The 25,041-nt window shown below is 42.3% G+C and overlaps 1 protein-coding gene across 4 annotated transcripts; it reads right to left on the minus strand.

The window, feature by feature from the left end:
- Window positions 1–10: 10 nt before the first annotated feature.
- On the minus strand, window positions 11–21,736 carry fubp1 (far upstream element binding protein 1). 4 transcript variants are annotated; one of them, XM_033029044.1, is made up of 21 exons: window positions 21,416–21,709; window positions 16,291–16,384; window positions 14,730–14,765; window positions 13,436–13,472; window positions 12,351–12,400; window positions 11,521–11,592; window positions 10,059–10,116; window positions 9,658–9,820; window positions 9,453–9,551; window positions 9,250–9,363; window positions 8,920–9,022; window positions 8,710–8,810; window positions 8,400–8,547; window positions 5,642–5,802; window positions 3,895–4,055; window positions 3,719–3,798; window positions 3,035–3,160; window positions 2,606–2,689; window positions 1,015–1,089; window positions 768–925; window positions 11–375 (listed from the first exon to the last, which is right to left on the minus strand). In XM_033029044.1, the coding sequence occupies exons 1-21, from the start codon at window positions 21,635–21,637 to the stop codon at window positions 367–369; spliced, it is 2,151 nt and encodes a 716-aa protein (XP_032884935.1). In that variant the 5' UTR covers window positions 21,638–21,709; the 3' UTR covers window positions 11–366. The 4 variants fall into 4 exon arrangements, with proteins under 4 accessions (XP_032884935.1, XP_032884939.1, XP_032884938.1 ...); XM_033029048.1 differs by lacking the exon at window positions 21,416–21,709 and adding an exon at window positions 21,349–21,395; XM_033029047.1 differs by lacking the exon at window positions 3,035–3,160 and having other exon boundaries at window positions 21,416–21,736.
- Window positions 21,737–25,041: the final 3,305 nt, after the last annotated feature.

The raw sequence follows: 25,041 nt of genomic DNA on the forward strand, positions 1-25,041 counted from the left end.
CCCACAAACAAAGGTTTTCATATCATTTATTGTCAAGCACAAAACAAGCATTTTAAAAGTGAACAGGTATACAGTGAAATTAATACATTTTACAACAAAAGCACATGTCACTTTAAAGACTGAATAAAAATAGAAAATACATATGCTGGAATGTTCAAACTATTGTGATTCACTAAAGGCAAACCAAAAATTTGCAATTCTACACAAAATAATGGTTATCAAGTTCTCTACCTCTTAGGTATGACAATAGCAACAAACACTATGTTTCTTAACCAAAAAACAAAATTAAGATCTTCATCAAGACGTCTGCATCCATAAATTTTACAAAGGCTTTTCCCATAATGACGCAAATATCTCCACTTCACATTACTGGCCCTGCACAGAAGAAATACATAAGAAATACACAAGTGGTTACCAACATGAAAAACATTTCAAGTACACCGAGAGTGGACAGGATCCTCTTTCTGTGAAAAAGAAAGATTAAACACATCCGATAGTTTCTCTGATTTTTTGCATTGCCTGCATTGAGGAGGGGGGGGAATTTGCAATATGAAGAACCTTTGAAATCACGTAACAATACAGTTCTCAAGTGCAATTCTTCAGTCAATTGCAATAGTTACGGAAAACTGCGTTGAAAACACGACCTTAATTTCATTGTTCTCAGAAACATCCACGAGCTCACAGGAAGATTTCTATGTGCCAAATAGGAGAAAAGTCCGAAGCACGCCCCTACAGTGAGTGCGCTTCTATCTTTCATAGGTATTTACCTGAGGGGGTTGCTGTGCTGGTGGGTGCTGGGGCATCGGCTGGGAATTTGTCTGACTGTAGTACGCAGCTTGCTGTCTGTAATACTCAGCCCATGCAGCACTGTAGTCTGGTTGTCCACCTGGCTGGGGTGCTGCACTAGAGGCTTGAGCTGCCTGGCCTGAAATTAAAAAACCCCACCAATAAATCACTGACCAAATAGAGATGATTCAAACCTATGAATCCCATTTCAGACAGAAAACGACATACTTTGCTTCTTGTAGTATTCCTCCCAAGCTTTGGTGTAATCTTGCTGGGGGCCTTGTGGTTGTTGTCCCTGTTGACCTATTAAAAAAAAAACATTGACAAAATTGTAAGAATATATTTCCTCAAGTACAAAAATTGGAACTACAATTCATTATATCCAGTGAGTTTTCAAATCGTGACATGGGACAATCTGAAAATCTACTTGGTCATTAGATTGTTTGGTTTAAGAGAACCGCATGGAAACAGGCCCTTCGGCCAATGCTGGCATTGATCACCGGCACACCATGTTATCAAACTATCGCATCCTACACGCTAGGGGTAATTTACAAAAGCCAATTCACCTACAATCTTGCACGGCTTTGGAATGTGGGAGGAAACCGGAGCACACTGAGAATCCTCAGGGTCACAGGGGGAACATACAAACTCTGCACAGACAGCACACATAGTCAGGATTGAACCTGTCTCAGATGCTGTGAGGCAACAGCTCAACCCTTGTGCCACCCTATCTATAGATGAACCAATCCATGGAACAATGATAATTCAAATCGCTCATTTCACCTTACATTTTCAGGTGCCAATGAAATCCCTAAACATTAGTCAAAGCCAGCATATTAGACATAGAAACATAGAAATTAGGTGCAGGAGTAGGCCATTCGGCCCTTCGAGCCTGCACCGCCATTCAATATGATCATGGCTGATCATCCAACTCAGTATCCCATACCTGCCTTCTCTCCATACCCTCTGATCCCCTTAGCCACAAGGGCCACATCTAACTCCCTCTTAAATATAGCCAATGAACTGGCCTCAACTACCCTCTGTGGCAGAGAGTTCAGGAGATTCACCACTGTGTGAAAAAAGTTTTTCTCATCTCGGTTTCCCCCTTATCCTTAAGCTATGACTCCTTGTCCTGGACTTCCCCAACATCGGGAACAATCTTCCTGCATCTAGCCTGTCCAACCCCTTAAGAATTTTGTAAGTTTCTATAAGATCCCCTCTCAATCTCCTAAATTCTAGAGTATAAACCAAGTCTATCCAGTCTTTCTTCATAAGACAGTCCTGACATCCCAGGAATCAGTCTGGTGAACCTTCTCTGCACTCCATCTATGGCAATAATGTCCTTCCTCAGATTTGGAGACCAAAACTGTACGCAATACTCCAGGTGTGGTCTCACCAAGACCCTGTACAACTGCAGTAGAACCTCCCTGCTCCTATACTCAAATCCTTTTGCTATGAAAGCTAACATACCATTCGCTTTCTTCACTGCCTGCTGCACCTGCATGCCTACTTTCAATGACTGGTGTACCAAGACACCCAGGTCTCGCTGCATCTCCCCTTTTCCTAATCAGCCACCATTTAGATAAAAGTCTGCTTTCCTGTTTTTGCCACCAAAATGGACAACCTCACATTTATCCACATTATACTGCATATTATTAATACATGTGCGTCTAGCAAGAAACTAATGTACAGATTATTGGCCATCCACCTATAATCTCACAGTATAATCAGTGTAATTATAGAGACGAATGAAATTAAACACTGGATTCCTACATATTATTTTGTATATCCCCTCAGTATCAATTTGAATTATAATTACCTAATTTCTTGTAATATTCTTCCCAGGCCTTGGTGTAATCAGTCTGAGGATTTGGAGGCGCACTTGGTTGGTTTGGATCACCTGCTGTGAAAAGTACACCACAAATTAGCATGATAGCCCTACAACGTTGAATTCCCATGGAGGACAGAGGAGAGAGAGGTTGTAACATTAGGAAAAACCAAAAGCTGCTAGAACTAAATTGAACAGAGCTTTTTCGAACCCTCTGCATGAAGTGAATTTAGGCACACACTCCACAAACAAAAATAATAGTAACAGCTAATACTGTTTCCCCAAAAGTAGTCTACATGAACTACATGATAAATCTTTTGGGTAAGATGCAAACTTAGTTCTCAAAGTTTTGAAAACTGCAGCAGTTAACTTGTTGTCAGTGTAGCCAGAAGATCTATATAAAAATACCCGATGATTTACCCGGTGCAGAATTTGGGGTATTGCCCTGACCAGTGCTTGGAGCTGCAGGTGGCTGCTGCGCTTGTTGCTGATAATACTGAGCGTAATACGCTGCCCATGCAGCGGTATTTGCATCTCCAGCTTTATCTACAATAAATTAAAAATATTTTATTACTACTGGTATTCAAACACTGCAGATAAAAATGTTCAAGTTAAGTAATATATTACAGCATTACAGCAAGGTAAGTGGCTCATTTTTTCTTGCCCTCTTCCTTTGCTGAAGGTGGTGGTCCTTGCTGGGGTATGGTTCCACCGGTACAAGATACTCTCCAGTATCCTGCCCAGGTGGCCATCTGCAAACAGCTGACCTCTCGACCATGCAAGAAGCCCGTCAAAGCCAACACGGTTTTCGACTGATTATGGCATGCACGTACTCCTGATGCAGGTTAAAACTCGATAGCAGTAGGAGTGGGAATCCTCGGCGGTTTGGCCCCATCCATTGCTGCCCCGTCCCTGCGCGTGCCAAAGCCAAACTTAGCTCCACCGCAGCTGACATCAGCCAACTCAGCACAAACCAGGGCTGAAACCTGGACTCGACGTGCCTTTAGGGCTCACTTACATCATCAACGGAGCCGTCAGAGTAAGAGCTTAGATTGCTTTTATAAAGCTATGTTGGAGAATGTCAAGCATGAAACTGTGTCTTACTTGGATCAGGTTGACCCTGCTGCTGCCAGGGCTGATAGGCATTTCCCCATCCTTGTGGAGCATAAGGTGCTGGTGGTCCACTGCAGAAGTTAAGAGATCAGGTAATGATAACATCTTACACACTTTAATCAGCAATCATATGAAAGGAATTATGGCAGTTACGTCATGTTACTTACTGTTGTGGTGGGCCAGGAGGGCCGGGATTATAGGGCCCAGGATTATAGGGTCCCATTGGAGGTCCAGGACCTGGGGGACCTGGGGGCCCATGAGGGGCCGGTGGGCCATGGGGTCCGTGGGGACCATGAGGTCCAGGTGGCCCAGGAGGACCAGTAGGAGCCTGAATACACAAACATAAATCGCATGAAACACAATCAGATATGCAAACCGGGAAATCTCTGCAAAGGGAACAATCGTAAACATTATTAACCATTATTCCCAATCTAATCAAATGTAAGTTTGCTCCTTTTATTCGCTTAAAATGAAAATCACTCATCGGCAATAATTTTAGAACAGAACCATTTGGACCAATAATGCGGCACGGTGGCACAACGGTAGAGTTGCTGCCTTACAGCGCAAGAGACCCGAGATTGATCCCAACTACGGCTGCTGTCTGTACGGAGTTTGTACGTTATCCCCATGACCTGTGTGGGTTTTTTCAGAGATCTCTGGTTTCCTCCCACACTCCAAAGAGCTACAGGTTTGTAGGTTAATTGGATTGGTATTAAAAATGTAAATCGTCTCTAGTGTTACTAGTATAGTGTTAGTGTGCAGGGATTGTTGGTCGGTGCGGACCCGGTGGGCTGAAGGGCCTGTTTCTCTAAACTAAAGGATGGATAAGGCCATTGTTTTAATGGAAAACTGAGTTTGGTATGATATTCCAAAATGACTCTATTTGAACTCTGTTGGAGAGAAGTATTTAAATAGACCTCTAAGAAAACTAATCTTATTTTTAAACCATACTACATTTTAAGTCAGAGCATGGAAACAGGCCCATTGGCCCAACTTGCTCATGCTGGTCGAGATGACCCACCAACACTAGTCCAATCTGCCAATGTCCCTCTAAACCTTTCCTATCCATGTAACTGTCCAAATGTCTATTAAATGTTGTTGCAGTTCCTGCTTCAACTACCACCTCTGGAAGCTCACACCATATACTCACCAAACTGTGCGTGAAATAGTTGCCCTAGGTTCCTATTAAATCTCTCCGCTCTCAACTTAAACCTATGTCCTCTGGTTCTTGATTGTATAGTACACAGACATTGTTTCATACTTTAGTTTAGAGGCACAGCATGGAAACAGGTCCTTCGGTCCACCATGTCCACACCGACCGCTGATCACCCATTCACACTAGTTCTACGTCACCCCATTTTCGCATCTGCTTACCTACACACTAGCGGCAATTTAGAGGGCAATTAATCACGCGTCTTTGAGATGTGGGAGGAAACCGGAGCACCTGGAAAAAACCCATGCTGGCACAGGGAGAACATACAAACTCCACACAGGCAGCACCCGAGGTCAGAATCGAACCTGGGTCTCTAGTGCTGTGAGGAACAATGTTTCCCATTTTAAAACCAGAAGAGGCAATTGATTCATCAAACACTGGATTGAAAGCAGACTTTTAATCCATTACCAACTTTCCATTTAACCATTGTTCAGCCTTGAACGACTTTTATTTCTCAGCATACAGATCTACGCCAACAATTGAGGAACTAGAAGTCTGGATATTGATATAGTATCAATTGACTTTAGGAAACTTCCTCCAATGCAACACTATAGGGAGGGTGAACAGTAAACTACAAAACTAAGGCACGACAATCTGTTCATGAAGTTGGCAAATGTGTACGCTGTTCGTTTGTAACAATGGACCTGAAAAACCGCTCCATCGTGTGGTTTGTTTCACAAAAATTGCAGGAGAAAGCTTACCCCAATCTTCTCTTCAATAAGTTGCCTGGCATAGTCAATCTGCTGCGTTGATCCACGAATAATAAACATTTTAAAGTTGGGATCAGCATTTGGAGGAGGATTTCTCTGAAGCTCTATCCGTGCTCCTGATTGTTGACTGATTGCTTTTACAGTCTCGCCTCCTGAAGTAGAAAAGCAAAGCTTGAGGAACAAGTTTACAAATCCTTCAAAGAAGGATGTCACTCACAGATGTATGATCTGATTACACCACAGGCAGTAATCTTTGGTGTATGCCAATACTTGGGATACTGATTTGTCTAGACCAGTGATTCCCAACCTGGGGCATGGCAAATTTCAGGGGGGGCCACAGAAATTTTTGGGGATTTAGTGGGCCACCGGCTCAATGAAGGGGACCACAGAGCTACCACCCTGTTGTCTCCTAAATTTCAGTTCTAATAAATTTAAATCTATGTAGTTGAAATATATTTTTTAATGTATGATTATAAATGGTTGTTTTATTGAACCCACAATTTTTTTTTAATGTTTGTAGAATAGAATAAAAGAGAATATATGTGCAATTAATGCACTGATATTTTTATGGAAGGTGTTATAATATTGAAGTTTTTCCGCTAATAATGTCAGGGGGGGCCACAGAAAAATTAAAAGATCTCAAGGGGGCCATGAGCTAAAAAAGGTTGGGAACCACTGGTCTAGTCCATGTGTTCAGAATTCTCAACAATGGTGGTGGTATAAATTCCCTCATCTGTCTGCAATAGCTTTCGCATCAGATGAATGTCCCACCAAGTTGAAAAGATTATTAAATTGTTCCAAAATACACTTGCCATAAGTAGATTAGAATCAAAGTGCTGGCAGCTTTATGAAATTGTCGCTTATTTACAGTCCAAACTAACGATACACAGCCTCCACCCAAATTTCACCCAATCCTAGTGAGAGGTTGGCATTGCAACCTGTCATTACACTAAGATTGCAATATGTTTGCAGCTGGCAGGTATCACATTTTTTTATACCTCAGTTCCTGGGAGTCAATTATCACTCCTTAATCAATAAACCTGAACATCACGATAGCATAGGTACACAAAATTGCTGGGGAAACTCAGCGGGTGCAGCAGCATCTATGGAGCGAAGGAAATAGGCGACGTTTCGGGCCGAAACCCTTCTTCAGACAGATTACACCACAGGCAGTAATCTTTGGTGTATGCCAGTACTTGTCTGAAGAAGGGTTTCGGCCCGAAACGTCGCCTATTTCCTTCGCTCCATAGATGCTGCTGCACCCGCTGAGTTTCCCCAGCAATTTTGTGTACCTTCGATATTCCAGCATCTGCAGTTCCCTTTTGAACATCACGATAGCATAATGTTTTACTCATCTTTCATTACCATCTCACCATCACTGCTTCCACCCATTATTAAAATTAATCTTCGAGGAAGATAAATAATAACAAGAGAGAAACTTGCTTTACGCAAAGATGCAGTTAAGCCAGAGAATGTGGGAGTGGAGCATAAACATGCGGATAAACTTGCTGGATTGAATGATCGAATGAGCAGCCGCTAATATTTAAGATCATTTAAAAAAATTCATTCAGGCAATTTCAAATATAGGACTCCAGCTATTTTTTTTTAAAGCTGTCTTTGTCCTTTGGCACTGACCAAGAAATGTGATACTCCCAAATAAAGGGACAGTCGGAATTTCCGGACTGGAATTTCCGAGAATGAAAGTCTTCAATCAGTTATATTCCATAGGGTACAGTCTCTGTTTTGTGTAGAATATTATTATGTACTGAATTGCAGAGACAATTGTGTTTCTAGATAATATTGGTGGTGAGGAAGATGGTTGTCTAATACAAAAAAAGAAAATTGGACCCTAAAGTGACAAAAGGAATTCAATCCAGAGGTGCAAAGTAATGCACCTGTAGAGAGCTAACAAGATTAGAAAATACATGCAGGCAGCTCGCGTTTTATATGGGGGTTATGTTCCTGAAAAGCAGCAAGTAATTCAAAAACATGCAAATTAAACCTATACAGGCGTACATTTAAGCGCTTTATTTCAAAACTGCTGCGTGCAAAGTAGATCTTGGTATTAAACATGTGTGTTATTTCAAAAACACATAAATCAAACGCATGTAAAATGCAAAGTGCCTATACTAAAATAGTGAGATTCTGAAGTACTTATTCATAGATCCCTGAAGATAGTTGGAGATTCAAATCAGATGCAACACAAAAGGGGATGGATGCATTTACTGATGGGAGAATGCACCAGCAGGGAGGTCATTGCAGAGCTATACTGAACAATGGCTAAGCCACAGCTACGAATAATACGTAAAGATCTCACCGCGACAGGGGATTCAGAATGAGTTACGAGCAGAGATCGGGCTAGGCTGAGAGTCTTTGTTCCCAAAAAAAGCAGGGGGAGGGGTTTAATTGAGATAGGGCTGGACAGCGTGAACTGCAAATAATTTTCCTTGGCAGTGAGATTTTCAATTAGGGAACAGATTTAAATTAATTGCTAGATGGACTAATAGAGGAGTTGATGGATCTTTATATCACACCAGAGAACAGGCAGCTTGAAACTTATTTTTCTAAAAGGGTGAGGCAGAAACCTTTGTCACAGTTAGTCAACCAATGAAGCTACACACCAGGGTTACAAGGCAGAATTAGTTTGAATGGCTCTTTTCGCTGCTGGATTGGACAAATAGACTCCTTTTGTCCCTATTATTTTGTGTATTGCTTTGGTTACATTCAAATGTTCATTACAGGACCTTACCTTTGCCGATGATAATGCCAGTCTTACTGCTTGGTACCGTGAAAGTGAACTCCTGCAGTCCACCAGGTGGGGGCATAGTCCAGCTCCCTTGGCCTCTACCTCTTCCTCTGCCGGGACCGGGACCACTAGCACCGGGCGGCATGCCAGCCTACAAGTAAGACGAGAGAACTTAAAACCACCATTTAGCATTTGTCCCCGAGACAACAGAGACCACAAAGACATTCCCTAACAATTAACACGACATAAACAGCACCAGTCATAAACATATAAAATTACGGCGTACAGAAAGAAAAAACACTTGTAACCTAACCTCCACACTTCGAAGGAGGTCTCTTAGTATTTCTGCAGCATGTTGACATCGGTCTGGCGGGCCCAGGATCTGAGCTATTCTTTCTGGAGTCGTCCCATCGTCTTGAGATTGAAGAAAAAATGTTAATGGGATTTTTTTTTTTTTGACAGATTTACTAGGTATGGAAATAGTTTATTAAATTGGAGAATAACTAGGTTATATTAAATTCACCTGGTTTGAACTGAATCCTCACCCCGGCATCGTTTTGGATCTTCTTGATCATTTCCCCACTTCTCCCTATTACAATACCAACAGCAAATCGCGGTACGGGTACCTAATAGAAAATGCAATTACTGTACACTGCAACAGACAGAACTGGTTGTGGATGTAAATAACTGGCAAAGTATACCTGTGAAGTTAATACATCAACTAGCCAATATAGATTCAAATTTAAACGCAACCCAATCGAATTAACATAATCACCAAAACTCATGGACTTTTAATACTATGCTAATAGCTTTGAGAGAACCTGCCCACATTTAGGCATTGTTTTACACTTACATCCAAGGTTTCGTTCGTTCCTCCTCCCACACGAGATCCATACTCATTACGCTGTTCTCTAAAACCACCTTGGTCTCTGTCACGAATTAAATCCATCACCATGTCCTTGGCTTGCTACAAAAAATATTAAAGCATGTTCACACTTTCCACTCAGTAGCAGGACAAACACCCATTGAAAAGCGGGAAGAAATCTTATATCGTACCTGGACTTTGTATGGATCTCCGGTTATTCGAAGAGGCTTGTCTGCTCCTGTCGGCTGAGGTCCATCTTGAATCATCACCATCTTCACTCCAGCACGCTCCTATTTTGCAATAGAACAACTCCATGTACCCACCTTTGCAACTGTATTTAATTACAGGGTCTTAGCACTTAGGAAGCAAAGCGGGAACAGCAAATGTGAATCTTACCTGTAACTGCTTGATCGTTTCTCCGCCTTTTCCAATAACAAGCCCAGCCTTGCTTGCAGGAATCATGATCTCCTGCACAGAAGTACCTGCTCCATCACCATGGTGTGTACCTGGACCAATTCGGCCCCTTTCAACTATCTGATCAAGTAGTCTCTTTGCAGCTCTGGAACACCCAAGGACGAGAATGGGAGAAAGGAAAACATTTTTATACAATTCTTAATTACATTTCAATTCAATTCTTAATGAGACAATGATGAGAGTTCGCAAGATAAATGGTTTAGTTATACTAGACTTGATTGCACAAACCTTGCAAACAGACAGGCAGGTTGAATAATACCTTGGGCTATCACATCATTCTAAGTACCATACAGAAATCACAAAGTATCTTTAATTACACTTACGCAATAGAATCAGCATTGCCCGTCAACATGCAAGACCTTTCTGGTAAACCACCACTGTCTGAAAATCAAATTCACAAAAGATCCAATTATGTCGAGTGAAAGGATAAGGAGGAAAAATGAAAGCTAAATAGCTGGAAAACAAAGTGTGGGTTAACTGCAGTTACTTAGACCAACAGAAAAGGTGAAACATAGGTATCAACACGGGGATCACTTACACATCAGTCGCATATACAATTTGACCTAAAGAAGGCTGTATGACTCTATTAGTGCTATACGACTAGGCTGGTGGCACTAGCGCAGATGGGGCATCTTAATCAGGACGGGAAATTGTGCCAAAGGGCCTATTTCTGTACTGCATGACAGGTTCAGGAACAGCTACTTTTCTACAACCATCAGGTTCTTAAACCAACCCTCACAACCATAATGCTACCTCAGCAATGGAATACTATGGACAACCTTTGCACTACCATGTACATGTTTTCTAATTGTGGTTTGTGATAATATATATTTTTTGCACTCTTTCTCCTATTGACTGCCTGGTAGAATTTGCCTGAATTGATGCATGAATTATGTTTTCAACTATGTACCTGTGATACTGCTGTAAGCAAGATTTTCATTGTACCTGTATCTCGCTGTACTTGTGCATGTGATAACTTATTTCAAGTCAGGTCGAGGTTAACAAAATTGACAAACAATAGAATTTTGGATTGGAACTGGAATATTAAAATTGATTGCAGTTAACCCTGAAGAAAACTGTACAAAGCTGACAAACTGAGGGCTAACCGTGCAGAGGGGGTGTGTAATGGCAATTAATTCCAACTGTGAGACCTTCATTTTGGTAGATAAGTTTAACTTATTTTGAAAAATAAGAGCCATAGTGAAATGGAGGAAGAAGGAATCGCAGGGCACTGAAGCACCAAAGCAACTTAATAGCACACGGATTAATTTTGAGACAGGTTCTTCAGAAGATAACTTCCACTACAGATAGACATGGTCTGAATGACTTGAAATTATTCTACCCATCATTTAGTTTGTTATTCCACATCAAAAACAGTGCAAGGAATATGGTAACAATAAAGCACAACAACTGATGCTGTAAATGACTTCGATGATCTCTCCAGAGGCTGTTTGGTACAAAGACCACGCCTTCTGTTTTTTTTTTAATATAACTGTTAGATTAAGCTAAATCTTAACTCGGTTGAAATGCACAAAATTAATGTACAAAAGTAAACAATGATGTGGCCTCATCCTGTTGCTTGAATTCTAGTATCAAATTCCAATGGAATCTCTTTAAAATGTGTTCTTTCATATAGATTTCCTCAAATTACACAACAGCTTTGGATTTTTAAACTCAAACTTAACTATATGGAAAAGAATATTTATATATATAGCTAGACTTATAAGTGCTAACCCAACTGTCAAGCAAAGCAAAAATAAAATTAAAGATGAATAAAAATCTTACCAGGCGCAATCTGTACTTTGCACCCAGACTCTTGCTGTATACGTGAGATCTGTTCTCCTCCTCTACCAATTACTAAAAGAAGAAAGCATTACTTTTAACATTGTGCTGAGTTACACCACTAGTTCTTTAAAGTGCAACTTTTAAGAGAAAAATCAATCTGGAAAATGTGTTTATAAACAGCACTTATGTATTGTGTCAACCTTATCACTGCTACTACCGCTTCTCCCACCCCCCAATGCATTAGAGACTTTGGTTTACGGAACAATTTCCAGAGTAGCGTGTTTGGAATCAACAGATGATGATGATGAAAGGAGAGGCAAAAGGGTTTGTTTAGGACCATGTCAAGAATTTATTTAATGAAGAACCGGCAACCCGGCTGGAAAACAAAGTTGTGGATTAAGAATGGGAAGAAAGCAAAACACTATGGCAGAGGATGAAGTTGCAGGAGCCAAAGAGAAAATAACACCCGAATCTGGAGAAGACAAAAGCACAAGCAGATGTTGGAAGCCTATGAAATTAGAGACGTGGTAGATCACAATCATGAATAGGGTGAAAAGGAGACAGTCAACTTCCAACAACCAAAATATTAACAATGTTCAATTGAAGATCACGCCTTAGGAGAGTACAGTTGGAATGAAGCAGTAAGCTGGTTTGTGCATGGAACATGAATATTTTTCATCTTTTGCCATGAAAACTGAAGCTTGTGCAAGATGCACGGATGGACACTGGGCTTGGATACCAAAAAACAATGGTTGGATGAAATGGATAAAGCAGTTTGCCCATTTGTAATTTATGTAATTATTAACAAAAATGAACTTTAATTTACTTACTAAATCCAACCATGCTGTCAGGAACTTTGTATTCCTCTGTTGAAATTGACCTAGGTTTTAAAAGAAAGTTTTGAAGTTAGCCAACATTTCCCAGTAAGAATCAGGTGCTCTCCATCTTCCCTCAAGCAACATACACTGTACATATGTGGAAAGAACTAAACGGAATGGTTACGTGAAATTAAGTGTTACGTTATGTGGGCTTCAATACGCCCCGGCAAAAGAACTAGAGCTTACTTTGGGCATCTTCAGAGAAATTAGAGTGGGGCTGGGATTAAAGTGAGAGTTCCAGAGTGCTGTGCAAAGCATCCCGATTTGTACTTGCTTTTTTCAAGTGTAGCCCAATCGAATGCAATGCCTTAAACTGGAAAAGTGCAAATATATTGCTACTTCATCTGGCAGGACCATCTGGGTATCTGGATAGTGGGAATGGAAGAAATAAAAAGGGCAAGTGTGGCTTTGGAAAGGGGACTGATTGTGGGTGGGAGGTGGAGCTGGAATAGCAGATCACACAGCTGTAGAGCAAATGATCCCTTTGAATGGTGAAAGTGAAGGGCAAGATATATCCAGTAGTGATCCTGCTGGCGGTGGAGGAAATTACGAATCATTTTTTTGAAAATGGAAGCGGGCGTGGACAAGAGCCATATTCTGGATGTTCTGGATGGGAGAAATATTTTTTTTATTAGAGAACAAATAATCAAAAGCAGTATTGGTTCAGCACTCACTATGTCCAATAAGCTCCAGTCCAATTCTTTTTCCATATTGTTGCCACTTTTATGATTGCTATTGTTACATTATATCTCAATCTTTGTGTACAATGAAACAAGACATAAACCAGGTACGAGCCAAGAATGTTAGGCACGTCATTCACATTCCTTTCGTGTACGTGTGGAAGTTTAGTAAATGGGACTAGGTTTAGAAATGGGATTATTACATGATATAGATCGTTAACATACAACTAAAGCTAGGTAATACAGTCCTTCCTTAATTTAAAAGAATCTATTACAATTAACCAGACTGAATTCACATAACAAGCATAATGCATGACATAATAATTCATCATTTAAAAGAGTAAAAGTTTTCCCTACCGCTGTTGATGCATTGCAGCTAGTTGCGCTCCAAATGCTTAAAGGGGGGAAAAAATGTGTTAGTTTAGCTAACGTACAACTTAAGCACAAGAAAATGCACTGCAATAAAAGATCAGACCCACATTTATGAGTTTTATGGACTTAACATGAAAATTGCACCCTAGAAATTTTATTTGGGTCTATTACAATCTTTATGTTCTACAAGGGCCTCTTTCCACATATGTACATTTGCATCTCCAAATATTAAATGCACATTGCTCTATTTGTTGCTCTCTTATATTTACTCTCAATCTTAAATCAAGGGAATCAGATTCCTGTTTCTGCTTATCTGCTAAATATAGTTTGCCAGTAATCTGCGAGGAACCTATTAATTCTTACACAAGATCACCACTCCACAGGACAGCGTTTTGAACAGATGAATTTAGTCAGTCTATTGCCCGTTCTTCTCTTAGAAAATCTAACAAGGCCCATATTCTTACTCATCTACATCTTACAGGATCATTTAAACATCAACTCCTCAGACTACAAGTCGCCACTAATATCTTACAATAAAAGGCTGCAGAGAGCATGTAAGTAGGTGACAAAGGTCTTATGATGCTGACATTATGACCAGATGATGATGAAATTGTGTTCCATACACATTTAAGTTTTTGGGGTGCTGGCTGGTTTAATGTCAGAATTTAGTTCATGATGACAAGGAGAATATCCCAAAATTTAGCCTTTGGACAACCTGACTGTCAAAAGTGAGGCAATGAAAACTCGGGGTCTACTAGAAGGCACAATTGGAGGCGCAGAGAATTTGAGACGTGAAGGATTGAGGGGGAAGGGAAGCAACAACAGTGATACGAAGACAAGGATGCTTCATTTAAATCTGCACCATTGTCAGTCAGTGGCCAATGCAAGTCAGTGAAGAGAAAGGGAGTAGGTGAGAACTCGGATGTGTCATGGCACTAACATTATCAATACTGTGCAGAAAATCTGATTATTCCAGCCCAACCCTGGGTACTCCTTGCATTATTTTCAGTTAAATATTTGATATAATTGAACAGCTATTTCAGACAATAATCAATGGCGACTGCACTTTCTGCCCTCAACATACGCTATAAAATCGGTCACAAGCCTTTTGTCACATGCACTAACATGATTCATCGTCAATGTTTACTTGACAACAATTCCAAGAGGCGCTCAACTATCTTAAAGGAACTATTTAATTATTTTTATTGAATAAGATAGAGAAATGTATTTCTAATGTAATCAGCAGTAGAGAATCCCATTCTGGAGAATCACTACTTACGGTCATTCTGGGCAACTTTCTTGGTATCTGGTTGATCTGCAAAAACAAAGAATTTTCTCAACTGTTGCAGGTAGCTGCTTCACTACACCCAAAAATGGTGAAACAGATCAGGTTCCTTTGACATAGCTCTTTCCTCCAGTTAACAAAGGGGTTGGGTTCCTAAAGAACTCTTCATTATGCAAATATTTTACAAGCGGAGGTACAATAAACCCTTTCACAGGGGACACCAGCTGCCATGGACGGTGCGAAAAGAAATCAGAAACTAAGGATGCAGTAATGATAAAACAAACAGTGCTAGTTAGAACAAGCTGAAATCTAAAAACTGACACATAAAAGCCATTCATCCAACAGCCCTTTCTGCCAGATGGAAGACAGCTAGCATTCAATGGAGTCGCTCCATCTCGTCCATGTTAAATAGATGGAATATTTAACAAGCACTTTCCATTGAAGGGGTCAAAATCTTAAATGTTGCTTTTTTCCCCCTGAAGTGTTTGTGATAGTGTCTCCAAATGAATACATTCCCTACCCCAAGTTGCAGCAAGTGAAACCTTTCAGTGATGAACTCGATTATTTCGCAAAGACGTGTTACATGAATGTTTAGTCATTGGGGGAAGAGCTACACGAACCAATATACTAGGTTCTGGACAGAAAATTAGTTGGACAGTTGGGAAATACAAATACTGCCATAATTCAAAGAACAAAATATGGGGTTCTCAGGAAACCTAAGAACTTTTAACTGGCCTGCCAACATCCAACTCGCAGCAGAATTCTGCTCCTATCACTTATGAATATTATTGCTCTCAATTAATTAGGAGTGAGGAATGGTGCATGAGGAAGGAAATTGTTTTTGAATGTTATACAAGTTAGTGCGTAGAATATGTAACTGCATATGTATGTTATGCAAATGTGTGTGCACACACAATTTTCTCAGACCATGCAGTCTTGACCAAGGAATCTGAAATTATCTTAATAACTCTTATGTTATTAACTCCAGCTTGCAAATAAAAATCAATATACTTTAGATGTTGCCCACTTTGAATATCTTCTTAAACCAGTGCACTATCAACATGACTATGATTGCTGTTCTAGCTATTGCAGGTGATTCAAAATCCACAGCATAAAATGGAGCAGCAAAACAACACATCCAATTTGAATGAAAGACCAACATCATAACCTCACTATTCCTTAAAGCACTGGATCTCCGGCCATCAGGTTAAAAGAGCAGCTTCTATACCAAGCACCCGCAAGAACCAGTAACTAAAGATTCTGTCCTCTCGCATAAGGAGGGGTAAGGACACTTTCAGTATCTGGTCCAGCAGACCTCATATGCCCAGTTCTGAGCTGCCTTATCAGTTTCAAGTCTATCACGTTCAGCATAACTGCAATGTCACACAATATGGCAGAGGACATCCTAGGTGTATTGATGGGACTATATATCCTGAGGAACTGTACTGTGATCACTTTTACTCACACTGTCATAGAAAGGCGCACCCGCCACTGTTGGTGAAGGCCAAGCAGCCCAAAGACTTTATAAATATTCAAACATAATTTAGTATCTTACCTCCGTCTTCCAAGGGCCTTTTCTGTCCACCATATCCATAGTCAGGTGTACTTATTGTTGTTGTTCCTGTATCTCCACCAATTTTTGCTGCAATCTGTGTAAAAGGAAATGCAATGGTTTGTAGAGTCAAATATTATTTCCCTTTCTATTCAACTCATTGGCCAGCCTATATAAATGCAGCAAGTATTAAAAGTTGGGGTGTATTTACATCGTACTCACTCAAGGATGGGCAAAAAATGCCAGCCTTTCCTAGACCCCAAACTCTGATAAATCAATAAAAACCCTAAACACTTTTAGGAATTAGGAAATTATTTAGTTTCAACAGACAGGAAAAGAATGGAGTCTCAAATTATTGTTTTTATGTTAAAGCAGCTTTCTGGTTTGCTCAAAGTGATGGGAGGTTTAAAATGCACATTTCAAATATTAAGAGAGTATTTGATATTCCTAACTACGATAGCACTCACTGGGAACTGTCTTGAGAAAAGTCTGTGTCTGAAGAATGGTCTCGGCCTGATACGTCACCTTTTCCTTTTCTCCAGAGATGCTACCTGACGCGGAGTTACTCCAGCTTTTCGTGTCTATCTTTGGGAAAATTCAATCTCACTTCTGAAGCTCAAAACAAGCTCCAAATTTAGACATGTTTCTGAACGGATCAGAGATTGTTCAAAGCACAATCTGATATCTAATAAAGAAGTAATGTCATCAAATCATCAACAATTCACAAACCGATGGTATTTATAAATCCTTCAGGATGCACGAGCAAATCTATTCAATTTGATGCAAGCTCTAAATACACTATGGCTAAGAAAGCACATGAAAGAGTTCTTGCTTTCCCAACCTACCTCATTGCAGTCTGCACTTTCTCTGTGGCTGTAACAGTGGTTTTACATTTTTGAAATAATTTCACTATCTCGATGTATGGTGTGATTTGCCTGGATTGGCATGCAGATAAAAGTTTTTTCACACTATCTTGGTACGCGTGGAAATAATAAATCAACGGCAATGTAAAACATACTTGAAGGTTCCCAGGTATTAAGACAGGTAGTAAGGAGGATTGTGACAATTGTTAATAAACTGGTAAGAGCTCATTCTCATCTCTTATACTGTCCGACAATAATAATGCCATAGGCTATTTTGTGTAAAATGACACCAGTTCAGAAACAACGGTTATAATTCCCACTTTCTGCAAAATGCCACCCAATGACAGAAATCTGAGTGAAATCTCCATGCTTGTACACACCACCCAGTGGCTAGTGCTGAGACTGCTCCAAATGGACTTTCAATGTGATTTCATTGCTTTTATATCAACTCTCCACCACTCAATCCCTAACCACTGTATAATATTTTAATTCCAAGTTAAGTTTGAATTCAGCATTTCTTTTGCTCAGGAGTACATTTGAATTAAAGGTTTGAACATCTGGCTGCCTACTTTTCTAAATGTTTATTTGACGGAGGTTGTAAAGAAGACAATAAAGAGCTCCTGGCTGCTGAAGTAACAAAAGACTTTTGAATTTTTAGCTTTGTTACTTCAGCCATCTTTAGATGGTGTTACTCTAACAAGTTGGTAGAAAAGGTTCAAACACTCAGCTCACAAAACCTGCACACTAAAACATTTGGAAATTTGCTTTTCTTCGTACACCACCCAGAGACCTTGAACAATTCCAGATTCAAAGGCTTCTTGGGATACCGAATGCCTAACTGCCAGGATCCAGTAACTTTCATTGTTATTGTTTATTGGAACAATGTCTTTCACGCACAGTATGAAGGCCAAAATAGTTGGGATGAGGAATGATGGTAGCACAGAAAAGCCCACAACAGGAAAAAGTGCAACTGATGATCTGATTGCAGAAGTTAACCCCCATGGTTAATGTTCATGAATATGAAGCAAGCCTCAATGCTTGGTGATCATTCAAGATATCTCTGTCCCACTAGTGACATGTGGAACTACCATAAAAGAGTTGACTGGGGCAGATCAGTCATAATCCTATTAAATGACAGGTAGGGTTTAATGGACGATGTGGCCTTTTCTGGCACATATTTTCCTGTATAGGGAAGTTTCACGGCAGTCGGGTCACGACCCATGACCCGTACTGTTGCTACGCTACTCCAAATGGATTACACGCGATGTACTGCAGGTAGGCACTTACCATTGTTTCCAGCGTAGCGGGCCCGTTAAAACCCACTGAAATTGTCAATTTTTGCGCTGTAAATAATTATGGAAATCGGGATAAGCGTGTGAGACATTTAGCATACTTCAGAATTCCAAATGTGAGGAGAAATGACGGTAGATAAAAACGAGAGCTGAAGGGACAACAACAGCTAGAGTGCTTGGGGCGAACATTGGTCGTTTGCTCACTGCATTTCATCAACGGCAAGGCATTATTTGTGTTTTTGCTTGATTCCTTTGGCATCTAAAAAGTTTCAGAAGTGATAAATCTGGCCGTAATTTTTTTTAATCGCCCATGGTTCTCGTGGGTTTTACATACAAAATGAAAACGCACCTGAAGAAAAATTTACAGCCAGATTTATCACTTCTGAGAATTTTTAGATACCAAAGGAATCAAGAAAAAACACAAATAATGCCATACTTGATGAAATGCAGTGAGCAAACGTGATAATTCCCAATATTTTCAATGTTTACCAAGCACTTTAGCTGCTGTAGTCCCTTCAGTTCTCGCTTTCCTATACCTTCATTTCGCTTCACGTTTGGAATTCTAAAGTTGGGAACATGTCTCTCACTTACCCCGACTCCCACAAATTTTTTCAGCGCAAAAATTCAAAATTTTGGCGGTTTTTAACAGGCAGGAAAGTACGCGTTTCTAGCATTAATAACATATACCGGAAGTGACGGATGTCTTCCAGTTGGATTTAGCGGCTCCGTGCGTCGAGCCCTATGACCCAGTGCCCTTTCGTGCAACCTCCCTATATTGCATTCTTATTACAAACACTATCCAACATGAAGATCTGCAATGAAGAAAGTATAGTGAATTTGCTTAACTGTATTAGTTTGCATTATGCTGAATTGCTTCTACGTATTAAAACGGGTTTGCAAGGTATCATTGTGATTAAACACAATTGTAGTATACCAGCATCTGCAGTTCCTTCTTAAATACCAATTCAGAAGGGTATGAAGGGTCTCAACCCAAAACGTCTCACATTTCATCTCCCCAGAAATGCTGCCTGAGTTTCTCCAGCATTTCGTGTCACCCTATTTGTCGTTTTTTATTTGATAAATTATGCAAATTATTCATATCAATTGTCCCTTCAAGAGCACGTTCGATAAATCTATTTACTTCTCTGAATGGATCAGCTTCAACTTGTTCTAGATGCCCTCAACCAGAAATAGTTCAACAATTTCTACCCTTCCTGGTCTTTTTAAACATTCAAAAAACTAAGGCAATGGAAACACGTGTGCTATTAACAATCAATGCGTCTCAAGTATGAAATTCGACGTTCAAAGGTCAGTGTGACTGTGGTCATATCTCAAAATTTTCCACATGTGGATGAATGAAGCATACGAGTGAACTGAGAGGGATTGATTTTATTATTTAAAAAAACTCAAATGATGGTGCTTGGGGTGTTTTACACTTAATATGGGGGGGGGGGGGATGACATAACTTTCATGAGGCTATTATAACCTCACAAAACAATACAGCATAACTAAACTGCACTTTCAGAAGTAGTGCTGCAGCAAATAATCAACTGGTAACGTTTCCTTCAAACCAATGTCTGACTGCACATCTGAACAGGAAATCATCGCACATTTCACCCATAAAATAAGATATAAAACAGACCAAAAGCAAAGGTTGCTAGCAAAAGAAAAGTGATGGCACAGGTTGGGGAATGAATGTCTGATCAATGGAGACTAGATGTTGGAATCTGGAGCTACTCTGGAGAATCGGAGGTCAACTATTATCTGCGGGGTGGTGGTGAAGGGAGATTTGGGTGGAAACCATTAATTAGGACTCGTATCGGAAAGTTTCGACCCCCTGGCGACGGTTTGTGTTTCCAGGCGTGATCAAATCTTAGCGATACGATGTTTTTCCTGACCCACGTGTATTCTTCACCATGAATACTTATTTAACTGTCGCCGAGCACAATTTGCGGGCGCCGGGGTCAACCCGCCGTGCAGTAGACCGTCGCAGCAGTTTGTGGCGAGGGAACCGGAGACATCACAAAGCGAGGGGAGACTCGTGTCTGCACACAGTATTCCCAGCCGCGGTCACGGATGGCGGACGCCTGGGCCTCCCCTATTGTTCAGAGGAGACTGGCGGCCTGGGGACAGAACCCTCCCGCCATCCGCATACCTCCATTCTCCCACTCAAACCTCCGCATTTCCATCACCCCACCCCGGGCCTGACCTATACTGTAACCCCCCCCCCCCATATCCCAGCCCACACACCTCTTCCACCCAATTTCATCCCCCGCAATATATCCCATCCTTCCCGCCTTTTATCACCCCATCAAACCTGTTCCACCCCAACTCTCTCTTCTTCTCCCCCCCCCACCACCATCATACCTCCTTCTCCCATCCCGTTTCTTGCCCGCCCCGCACCATATATCAGACATACCCTCTCTTCCACCCCATCCCCCGCCATATCCCAGCCCTCCCGCCTCTGCTGCTTGATACTGCACAACCGCCAAAAGCCCCTTCAAACCTGTTCCATCCCGGGGTTTGAACTCAAATCTTTCTTTCTCCCCCCCCCCCCCCCCACAAAAAAAAACTTCCACCGTACCCCCTCTTCTTCCATCCAATGTCTTCCCCTCTCGTCTCTTCCTCCACAAACCCCCCCCCCCCCCCTCCCCCTCCATTCTTCTTCTTGGTTTCCTGGTCCTCCAAAATATTCCAATTAAAACTGGAGGGCCACCCGGGCCTCGGCCCTTTCCCTACACCCTGGGGCATGAGCGCATGTACCTCTCTCCCTCCCCCCCCCCCCTCCCCTCCAACCCTGACCCCCAGGACTCCGACTCTTCCCCCCCTCCCCCCCCTATCCGGCCGCCGGGACTCGGCGGGCCCGTGGTTTCCCTCCCTCCCTCCCTCGGTGAACGACGACGAACCCGCTCCATCTTGAAGCCGCTCTCCCACCGTCTCCTCACTCACTCACGCACTAACCAACCCACCCACCTGTCTCGCCCTCTGAAGGGCGTCGGCGAACGCGTCGTTTTTGAAGCCGCCGGGCCCTCCGCCGCCGCCTCCTCCTCCTCCGCCGCCTCCTCCCCCGCCGGAGTTATTGGGACCAGGACCACCTCCGCCGCCGCCGCCGCCTCCTCCACCACCACCTCCTGGGGGACCTCCGCCCGCCGACGCCAGAACGTTCGGCGGCGCTACCGCTGAGTATTCGGCCATGTGGAAAGAGCGAGGAGACGAGAGAAGAGCAGCCACCGTGCGCTGGGAACCCGCTGCAAAATGGCCGCCGTGGCGAGGTCGGTGCCCCGCCCCGCACTGTGGTTGGGGGGCAAACCGGCTCTCGCGAGAACTCAGCTGCCGGACTACCGGACTACCCGCTCGGATGGACCAACTCTCGCGAGAGTTTCCCCGGGCCCGGGCTGAGGGGGGCAGACCAACTCCCGCGAGAACCCGCTTGCCCCGCAGCGGGCGGGGCAGCAGTGAAGTAACTGCCGCCATATTGCGGGCGGGAGGCGGTGCAGCGAGCGGGACATGGAAAATGGCCGAAAGCTTTGTGTTCAACTTTGCCAATGGATGAGTAACTCTTGCTTTCCCTCCCTCCCTCTCTCCATACTTCCCCACTTTTCAGATCACTGATTACAATGTTGCTTTGTTGTCACCTTCTCCCAGCTAACAATGGCATATTCGACAATTTGTTTAAGAAGGAACTGCAGATGCTGGAAAATCGAAGGTACACAAAAAAAAGCTGGGGAAACTCAGTGGGTGCAGCAGCATCTATGGAGCGAAGGAAATAGGTCACGTTTCGGGCCGAACCCCTTCTTCAGACTGTTTCCCTGATCTGCTTTTAATCTCTTACACTTCCTTATCTCTAAAACGTTGCCCTTCCCTTCCCTCCAGAGATACTGCCTGTCCCGCTGAGTTACTCCAACATTTTGTGTCTTATCTTCAGTATAAACCAGCATCTAACCTTCCTTCATACACCCAGTTTATTTATTCATGTGTGTATATATTTATATATTAGTATATGGACACATAGAAAATAGGTGCAGGAGTAGGCCATTAGAAACATAGAAATTAGGTGCAGGAGTAGGCCATTCGGCCCTTCGAGCCTGCACCGCCATTCAATATGATCATGGCTGATCATCCAACTCAGTATCCCGTACCTGCCTTCTCTCCATACCCTCTGATCCCCTTAGCCACAAGGGCCACATCTAACTCCCTCTTAAATATAGCCAATGAACTGGCCTCGACTACCCTCTGTGGCAGGGAGTTCCAGAGCTTCACCACTCTCTGTGTGAAAAAAGTTCTTCTCATCTCGGTTTTAAAGGATTTCCCCCTTATCCTTCCACCATTTAGACAAAATAAATTTGAAAAAATCCTTAAGCTGTGACCCCTTGTCCTGGACTTCCCCAACATCGGGAGCAATCTTCCTGCATCTAGCCTGTCCAACCCCTTAAGAATGTTGTAAGTTTCTATAAGATCCCCTCTCAATCTCCTAAATTCTAGAGAGTATAAACCAAGTCTATCCAGTCTTTCTTCATAAGACAGTCCTAACATCCCAGGAATCAGTCTGGTGAACCTTCTCTGCACTCCCTCTATGGCAATAATGTCCTTCCTCAGATTTGGAGACCAAAACTGTAGGCAATACTCCAGGTGTGGTCTCACCAAGACCCTGTACAACTGCAGTAGAACCTCCCTGCTCCTGTACTCAAATCCTTTTGCTATGAAAGCTAACATACCATTCGCTTTCTTCACTGCCTGCTGCACCTGCATGCCCACTTTCAATGACTGGTGTACCATGACACCCAGGTCTCGCTGCATCTCCCAGTCGGCCACCATTTAGATAATAGTCTGCTTTCCTGTTTTTGCCACCAAAATGGATAACCTCACATTTATCAACATTATACTGCATCTGCCAAACATTTGCCCACTCACCCAGCCTATCCAAGTCACCTTGCAGTCTCCTAGCATCCTCCTCACAGCTAACACTGCCCCCCAGCTTAGTGTCATCCGCAAACTTGGAGATATTGCCTTCAATTCCCTCATCCAGAAAATTAATATATATTGTAAATAGCTGGGGTCCCAGCACTGAGCCTTGCGGTACCCCACTAGTCACTGCCTGCCATTGTGAAAAGGACCCGTTTACTCCTACTCTTTGCTTCCTGTTTGCCAGCCAGTTCTCTATCCACATCAATACTGAACCCCCAATGCCGTGTGCTTTAAGTTTGTAAACTAATCTCTTATGTGGGACCTTGTCGAAAGCCTTCTGGAAGTCCAGATACACCACATCCACTGGTTCTCCCCTATCCACGCTACTAGTTACATCCTCGAAAAATTCTATAAGATTCGTCAGACATGCTTTACCTTTTGTAAATCCATGCTGACTTTGTCCAATGATTTCACCACTTTCCAAATGTGCTGCTATCCCATCTTTAATAACTGACTCTAGCAGTTTCCCCACTACCGATGTTAGACTAACTGGTCTGTAATTCCCCGTTTTCTCTCTCCCTCCCTTCTTAAAAAGTGGGGTTACGTTTGCTACCCGCCAATCCTCAGGAACTACTCCAGAATCTAAAGAGTTTTGAAAGATTATTACTAATGCATCCACTATTTCTGGAGCTACTTCCTTAACTACTCTGGGATGCAGCCTATCTGGCCCTGGGGATTTATCGGCCTTTAATCCATTTAATTTACCCAACACCACTTCCCGGCTAACCTGGATTTCACTCAATTCCTCCAACTCCTTTGACCCGCGGTCCCCTGCTATTTCCGGCAGATTATTTATGTCTTCCTTAGTGAAGACGGAACCAAAGTAGTTATTCAATTGGTCCGCCATATCCTTGTTCCCCATGATCAACTCACCCGTTTCTGACTGCAAGGGACCTACATTTGTTTTAACTAATCTCTTTCTTTTCACATATCTATAAAAACTTTTGCAGTCAGTTTTTATGTTCCCTGCCAGTTTTCTTTCATAATCTATTTTTCCTTTCCTAATTAAGCCCTTTGTCCTCCTCTGCTGGTCTCTGAATTTCTCCCAGTCCTCCGGTATGCTGCTTTTTCTGGCTAATTTGTACGCATCATCCTTCGCTTTGATACTATCCCTGATTTCCCTTGTTATCCACGGATGCACTACCTTCCCTGATTTATTCTTTTGCCAAACTGGGATGAACATTCGGCCCTTTGAGCCTGCACCGCCATTCAATATGATCATGGCTGATCATCCAACTCGGTATCCTGTACCTGCCTTCTCTCCATAACCCCTGATCCCTTTAGCCACAAGGGTCACATCTAACTCCCTCTTAAATATAGCCAATGAACTGGCCTCAACTACCTTCTGTGGCAGAGACACACTGATCTGTTCTGTATTCATGCCTACTATGTTGTGCTGAAGCAAAGCAAGAATTTAATTGTCCTACCTGGGACACATGACAATAGGGAGGTTTCACGGCAGTCGGGTCACGACTCATGACCCGTACTGTTGCTACGCTACTCCAAATGGAGTATACGCGATTGAACTGCAGGTTCACCTGCAGGCACTTACCATTGTTTCCAGCGTAGCGGGCCCATTAAAACCCACTGAAATTGTCAATTTTTGCGCTGTAAATAATTATGGAAATCGGTAT

This window comes from Amblyraja radiata, chromosome 10 (genome assembly GCF_010909765.2).
Source record: "Amblyraja radiata isolate CabotCenter1 chromosome 10, sAmbRad1.1.pri, whole genome shotgun sequence".
NCBI classification, from domain to species: Eukaryota; Metazoa; Chordata; class Chondrichthyes; order Rajiformes; family Rajidae; genus Amblyraja; species Amblyraja radiata.

What these genes read in the sequence shown, in the direction of transcription:
- fubp1 (XM_033029044.1), bottom strand. Translation starts at nt 21,637, where the DNA reads ATGGCCGAATACTCAGCGGTAGCGCCGCCGAACGTTCTGGCGTCGGCG. An exon ending in CCCTTCAGAGGGCGAGACAG is followed by an intron (nt 16,385 to 21,415) that starts GTGGGTGGGTTG and finishes CCTTTTACACAG; the next exon opens with ATTGCAGCAAAAATTGGTGG. An exon ending in TGACAGCATGGTTGGATTTA is followed by an intron (nt 11,593 to 12,350) that starts GTAAGTAAATTA and finishes TTCTTCTTTTAG; the next exon opens with TAATTGGTAGAGGAGGAGAA.